This window comes from Palaemon carinicauda, chromosome 3 (genome assembly GCF_036898095.1).
Source record: "Palaemon carinicauda isolate YSFRI2023 chromosome 3, ASM3689809v2, whole genome shotgun sequence".
Taxonomy (NCBI): domain Eukaryota; kingdom Metazoa; phylum Arthropoda; class Malacostraca; order Decapoda; family Palaemonidae; genus Palaemon; species Palaemon carinicauda.
Genome location: NC_090727.1, coordinates 153,416,570 through 153,424,069, shown reverse-complemented (window position 1 = coordinate 153,424,069; position 7,500 = coordinate 153,416,570). Strand labels below are relative to the sequence as shown.

At 43.8% G+C, this 7,500-nt stretch overlaps 1 protein-coding gene across 1 annotated transcript in view; it reads right to left on the bottom strand.

The window, feature by feature from the left end:
* Positions 1 to 7,500, bottom strand: part of LOC137638684 (platelet binding protein GspB-like) — a 17,980-nt gene that overhangs the window by 1,476 nt on the left and 9,004 nt on the right. The window contains exon 2 of the mRNA XM_068370977.1: positions 1 to 7,500. This exon is cut by the window's left edge and continues 1,476 nt beyond it; it is cut by the window's right edge and continues 977 nt beyond it. Coding sequence (XP_068227078.1) covers positions 1,470 to 7,500 — 6,031 coding nt within the window. The 3' untranslated portion in view covers positions 1 to 1,469.

Here is a 7,500-nt window from a genome sequence, read left to right as displayed (position 1 = left end):
ATCATAGATTGATAAAATTTCAACTTATTGTTGTTTGAAAACATCTTTGACTTTGTTTATGGTTCCTACAACTATTTTTAAACTATATCAATGTTAATGTGTAAATTACGATCTCCAGTTTATATTCCGGGAAATTATTTTTACCTACGTACCATAAAAGATTGATAAAATATCAACTTATTGTTGTTTGAAAACGTCTTTGACTTTGTTTATGGTTCCCACAACTATTTTTAAACTATATTAATGTTAATGGGTAAATTACGATCTCCAGTTTATATTACGACAAATTATTTTGACCTACGTACCATAAAAGATTTATAAAATATCAACTTTTTAGAGGAGGCCGATGGCAATCATGAAAATCTTAACTAACGATGTATCTTTTGATATGTAATTTCTAGTTAATCTTGACTGCTAGTTGTAATTAAAATCCTGATTTGGAACTTATAGTTAATGCGTGCAGATTATTGGTTCAAGTTTAGCATCCCCTTTTTAAAGTACCACAATACTCCGGAAAGAAAAGTTATTTTATCAAATTGACGTATTGTTTTAAATCTTATTTGTAAACGTAAATTGCAAAGGGGACGGCCCAATCACTTTGGACTTGAACATTCCTTGAAATAATCCACAATTTTCAGTTAAAGTTGAAAATATCATAGTAGCTTTACATTCGTTTTAATCTCATTTTGTAAGTTTATTTGCAAATGCAACTTTAGTAGTTCACTTCCAATGGCAGGTGCAAGTCATGCATCTTAGTCTCTCTATTATGCCCTCGCTTAACCATCGTCTGAGGTATTACATTTGTGGGCAAAATAGCAAAACTCCTTTACGGCATTCGGGAGAAGTCTTTGGTTTGTTGCACGTCACTGAAACCAAAAAGCTTTCTAAGTTACAACATAATAGACGTATAAGCACAGAAAAAACTCAAATGATCAACACATAAAAATCACAATGTTCACTAGCAACGTGGGAACTACCACTGATTGGAGTCTAAAATGCAACCACAACTGGAAATAACATATAAATCAGGAATGAAAACTCAGAGAACAAAGGTTAATAATGACTGAGTTGACTGTATATAGACTCAGAGGCATCTTAAAGTACTAATGCATAAACTTTAGTTGTTTTTAGAAACGTCTTCTTCACAATTGCAGAGTTAAGCTGATGAGACCGACATCGTGAGACCTCCGTACTGCTCTTTATATTTCAGAGGCAAAGCTAAATTGTAGCCGAAGTTTAGTTTAGTTATGACTTGCTTCAAGAAATGTCTCAGGAGCAGAAAAATTAAACAAAACATCAGAAATAGGAAACTGGCAACCAGTAATGCCAGTTTTCAAATGACTCGGTAATTGAAAACAAACTAATAATAGCGCGTACATCGATTAAAGATACACAAACATGTCCAGTTCTTTTGTATGTCCATCAACATAGGTTAATTTGACATACAATTAGACCAAATTCCTTCGGGTTCAACGTCTCTTTCGCCTCCGCAGTTTTTTAGATGGCGAATCACATCCAGATCGTGGAGACTGGGCGCCGTCTTTTGCAGAGTGGGAGTCGTCTTCTGCCTGATGAAGATCACGAAGACGCCGTATTTCTCGTACCGAATCTGCTTTGCTTTCTGAGGTGGATTCACTTTTGTCTTTTGCAATGGAGCTTGACTCTGAAGAAGGAGGAGTACTTTTGGACGACTTGGCTTCTCCCCGCGAGTATCGTGCAGCCGAACGAACTTCCGAGGTCTGTATCTGAGCGGAAGGTGCTTTAGTCGACTTCTCTTTAGGCGTGGAAGTAGGAGAAGAGGGCTGCTCGGGCTCCGGCGGTGGTGTCATTGGTGGTGTTGCAGTAATTTCCTTACAGATTTCGTCAGGCAATCTAGGTGAGGGGGTGAACCTCTTAGAGACCTCTGAGTACGTCAAATGCGTTTGTGAAATTGTCGATTTCGTCTCTGATGGCGTTCTCGGGGATTTCTCCGGGGAAGATGTGGTATCAGGTGAAATCTTTAGTCGTGTCGCAAGAATAGACTTAGGGAATTTTGTGTCGGTCTTTGGACTGGGAGACACAGAAGTTAGTGATTCTTCAGTGGCAGTAACGTCTTCGGATTTTGGCAGTGCGGGAGGTGTTTGTGTCAATGGGGAGGGAATTTTTGGTAATGGAGGACTATCTTTCATGTAAGTGGAAGAAACTTGAGTCACAGATGAGCCAAACTTTGGGGATGGTAAAGGAGCTTTTGTTGGAGACGATGCAGACTTTATCAATGGTGAGTGGGCCTTAGTACAAGGGAAGACATCAGATGGGAAGTCAACTGTGTGCTTTATTTTAATCGGTGATGGTGAAATAGGTTCTGATAATTTTCCTTTTTGTAAGGTGGGCGATGCCGGCACTCCAACTTTTGTGGCTTCATTCGTCCTGGGGAAATGGGAAAAAGTGAAAATGGTAGTTCGTTCTTGAGATGTAGTTATTGGTATTTTTGATTCCGTTGGCTCCTTCTGAGTCTGTGACTGCGATTCTGAGGCCTTAGCTTTCGGTGGTATTGGAGAAAGGGGCATCGATACTCCTTCGGGAAACTTGAATGTCTTGAGGCTAGAAGTGTGTCCTGGCGAGTAGATTTTTGAAGTATCGCTCTCCGTCTTGGCGATTTCTTTGGCGGGTGATACTGTTTTGGTTCTCAACAGTGAAGGTGGTTTTTCTCCCGGATGTACAGTTTTGAAGAAGTCACTTGGGATTAGCGGTGCTTTTATTGTTTCGTTTGGTTTGCACGTGGGCGAAGGTGGTGTTTCTGCAGAAGGGGTTGTTTTGAGCGACTCCATGCTAGAAGCCGATTTGGTTAACGGTTGCGTAGTTTTGAAAATGTCGCTGGGAAACTTGGTTTTTTGGGGCATTGGGGAGATGGGTTTCGATACACCTGCAGGGAAAGTTAGCACTGTGAGTGTTTCGGTCCCACTTGTGGCAACCTGTGAAACAGAGGGAGCTGACTGTGGTGTATCCACTTTCTTTTCTTGAGATGTGCTGGATTCCGGGGTCTCATCAGTTTTAGGAATTTCTAGAGCCGGTGGTATTGGTTTTGTCGGTGCAGGTTTAAACAAAGACTTGGTTTCTTTTTCTGGTGTTGGTGAAACTGGAATACTTATCCCTTCTGGAAATTTAATAATTTTCAGTGGTGAAACAGGCTTGGCTGGTATTTTCATGGGCAGATCCTTTTTCGTGGAATCCAGCACTGGTTCGGGTTCTGGACTTAGTTTTTCAGTTTTTTCATCCAGTTTGAAAACGGGTTGCTGACCTTTTTGAGGGTCGGGTGACACAGGTTTGGAAATGCCCTCAGGAAATTTCAAAGTGAAGGGTGAAGATGGCTTACTTGGCTCGAGGGATGTTGGCCCTGTTTGTAGCGATGCGTCTTCTGGCTTTGGAATTGTTATGCGTGGCTTTGGCTTTTTCGTAATTGTTTGTTTTATTGGTGGTACTTCAGCCGTATCTTTTGCAACGGGCGCATCTCCTTCAACAGGTTCGGCCTTCGAGTCTTTATCAGTAATATCTGGAGCCTTTGGTGCGGATGAGAACTTTGAAAAAGCAGATTCTTGAGGCTTTTTGGTGAAAGGTGAAACTGGTTTTGGTATCCCCTCGGGGAAATGAAGTTGTTTAAGGGGAGATACTGGTTTAGCAGGATAAGGTAATGGTTTATCACTATCCAAGGAAGAGGATATTGGCTTTGGAATTGGTTGTGGAATCTTTTTTGGAAGAGGTGAGATGGGCTTGCTTACGCCCTCTGGGAAGGTCAAGGTATTTAATGGTGAAGGAGGTACGATAAGGTCCGATTCGGGTTTTAAAACCAACGGTGCTGGGATATGTTTGGTTGCGGGAGCTTTTTTAGGTAAAGGAGACAATGGTTGTGAAACTCCTGGTGGGAATTTCAGTTCTTTCGCTGGTGGCAAAGGAGAAAGGGGCTTTGATACACCTGGAGGAAAAGTTAACGTTTCAAGAAGAGGCTCTTGTTTATCTTGTGATGTTTGGTCTTCGCCCGCACCCAACTTGAATCCCTGAGACAGGGATTTTGGCGATGGAATTGGCGTGTCGTCCCTGGGTTCCGTGATTGTCAGCGATAGTTCGGGAGGTTTCTTCGATTTTTTTTTAACTGGCTTTGGGGACGTTGGAGCCGGTTCGTCATCGCACACTTGGTCTGGTGCAGTCTCGGATGACTGCTTCTCTGCATCATCTTTCTTTTCCTTTGGAATCTTCGTCCTCTCGGTTGAGTAGCCGTCTTTCTTACGATCGCTAGATTTTCTGGAACTCTTCCGGTCCTTCCTATCGACACGTGGGCTCCAATCCGAGGGCTGTACCTCACCTTCAGTTTGTAATTTTTCTCTTGGAGATTCAATCATCTCTTTGCTCCCCTTTTCTAATTTTTCCTTATCTTTCTTTTCACTTTTGGAATCGTGAGATTTCTCTCTCTTGCTTCTCGAGTGTCGTTTGTGCTCTGGTGCCTCACCGGACTTTTCCTCGCTTTTCCTGGAATGTTTCCGTTCTCTAGACTTGCTAGACACTTTCTTCTTCTCCGTAGGCGGAGGTTCTCCCTCCCTTCCGGATAGGTCATCAGCTTTAGCTTTTCTTTCAGGAGAAGGTTCAGCTTCAAAATCATCTGGCGGGAGAGGAACATCTTCTGGTCTTGGTTCGTCTGTAGCCTGAAGTGGCTCTTCTTGGCTTTTTGTTCGTTTTCTGTGCCGCCGTTTTTTACCGACGCTTTTCCCGTCCTTATCTTTTCTGGAAGCCTTCTCTTCTTTCTCCCCTTCCGTATGTGGAGATTTAGATTTGGACTTATCGTGTCGTCTACGGCGGGATTTTTCATCTTTAGAGCTTTTTCTTCTTTTTTCTGTCGTTTCTTGTAAGACTTCAACTTTTTCTCCTTGTGTATTTGGCATTGCTTCTGTTTCATTGCCTTCTTCAGCAGAGACAAATTGGGGTTCACTTTCTTTGGTTCCAGCATCTTCCGTGTCTTGATTTTCTCCCTTGTCTTCTCCAGCGTTTCCATTCTCAACTGTCACCGATGACTGCTCTGTAGTCTCAATTGCTTCAGTCAATGATACTTTATCTGGAGAGGCAATTTTCTCTTCCTCGGTACCCGCCGATTCTTCTGTTTTCATGTCGGGTACTTCGGTATCGTCCGAGTCTTTACCTTTTCCAGCTTCATCAACAGTATCGTCTTTGAATACAGTATCAGATAACTCCTCCTCTGGGCCCACTATATCAAACAAGCCCTCCTCCTTGCTCTCAGGCTCTTCAGGCTTCTCATCTTCTTCCCCCTGACATGTGTCTGTTGGGGATTCTTTCGTTGCTTCGGTTTCTGCTTTCTCTTGTTCGGTTTCTGTTGTATCCTCTGTGGCTTCAGCATCTTTTTTTGAGGTGGTTTCTCCACCATTCGTCTCGGTAACCTGCTCATCAAGAGATATGCCATTATCTTTAGTAACAGTGCTGTCACTTTCTCCACTTTGTTTCTCTTCTTCAGAGGCTTCTGCTCCTACTGCGGGTGATTCTTCTTGGTCTGGCGATGGTTGTTTCCCATCTTTCGTACCATTCCCATTTGTTTTGTTCTCCGACTCATCGGCAGAAGCTGCTTCCGTTTTCTTTGCTTCCGGTTTGTCGTTTGTTTTGCCGTTAGAGTCCTCCTTTTTCCCTCCCATTCTTGTGACACCCTTGATCCAATCTCTTGCCTTTCCCACGAAGGTTTTACGATCCTTTGCGTTGCCTTCTAACTTATTCTCCCCATCCATTGCCTCCTGTTCTGCTTCTGAAATAGGTTCAGATAGTTTGGCCTCAGTCTGACCAAGTTCTATGACATTTTCGACAGCAACTTCTGCTACGTCCGCTAGCTTGTCAATTCCTTCTCGGAGCTGTCCAGCAAGACATACCAAGTCGTCCGTCTTCTTGCCGATGGCGTGCTCTGCCTTCTCTGCATCAGAGGTCGGGGCAGTTGAAGCGGGAGGGGTACCGTCAAGAACATCGGACAGTGATTTCCCTCCGGGGGTGTCAGGGGAGGGCTCTGATCCACCTTCTTTTGGGCTTCCTTCAGATTTTTGTTCGGCAGTGTCCTGTTGCTCGGGGCTGCTGGTTCCAGCCTGTTGTGCCGCAGGTCCTTCAGACTCAGCGACTTCCTTATCCTCTCTCTCAGGCTTCTTCTGTGTGGAGAGTTTGCGTTGAAGCTGGTGGATTTTTCCAGTGACGGAACCTTTGTTTCTTCCCTCTTTGATTCCGCTCTTTTCAGCCGCCATGTAAATCTCCTCTTGAGTTTCACTTTGTTCTTTGGTTTGGCCTCGAAAACATAGGACTTTAGGATTACCTGCTGTAACATCTTGGGCTGCATCCTGATTCTCATTTATCTCTCCTGGTTGATACTCTGGATAGAGGCTGAAAAACAAACTTTCAGCATCTGGCTCCGTCTCCTTTTTGTCAGCTTTCTCGGGAGGCTCTTCCTCAGTAATCACTCCTTCCTCTATGGGCTGCATGTTATCCTCTAAATTCAGCTCCTCCCAAGCAGGGGAGGAAGGACGATCCTCAATTTTCTCTTGGAAAGTGTCAGAGGTCAAAGTGGGTGATTCCTTTTCAATCTTTGATGAGTCATCTAGTCCTTGCTCAGTTTTCCCATCAGCAGTGAGTGATACTTCTTCTTTAGGAGTCAAAAGATCTGCCGTTGAAGATAAACTCTCCGCATCGAATTCACTGGAGTAACTCACAGATGATTTACTTGTTACATATTCCCCAGTGGCACTGGTAGAAGTTCCAGTAACACTGGCGGAAGTTTTACTTTGTTCCTCTGCCGATTCACTTACTGATGTTCGACTCGTACCGTCAAATTCTGCAGATTCACTGACGGATGTCCTGCTTGTGCTGTCTGGTTCTCCTGATTCACTTGCAGATGTTCTCGTGATCCCTTCGGCTTCCTCGTACTCACTGTAGGAAGTCTTGCTGTGTCCCTCTGCTGATTCACTAACGGAAGTTCGGCTTGTTGCATCCGGTTCAGCTGATTCGGAAGCTGATATTGAGCCTCTGGTAGATCGGTCAACGGACTCAACGGTTGTTGACATCTTACTTGCAGCATCAGCTGATTCTGACATTGTCATTGTTTCTTGTTCCGCTGACTCTGTAAAGGAGACTTTGCTAACAGTTTCGTGCTCAATTGATTCAGAAGTAACGCTAGTAGTATCAAGGTCAACTGAATCACTTGTCGAATACTTTCGCTGTCCATCTTGAGGATCAGCTGATTCACTTGTGGAAGTCTTGCTGATGTTATCTTGGTCAGCAAGATCACTGACAGAAGATCTAGTCACAGAAACAGTGTCTACAGAATCACTAGCGGAGGAACGACTCACGTTATCTCCTTCTGCAAGAGGGTCGAAGGGCAGTCTGCTCTGACCGTGCCTTCGTAAATTTCCGTGCATTTTTTGCGTTTCGGTTTTGACTGGCTGGGCCAAAGAGGGTAAAAATCTTGCTCTTTGTACTGGGCTTATCTTTGGA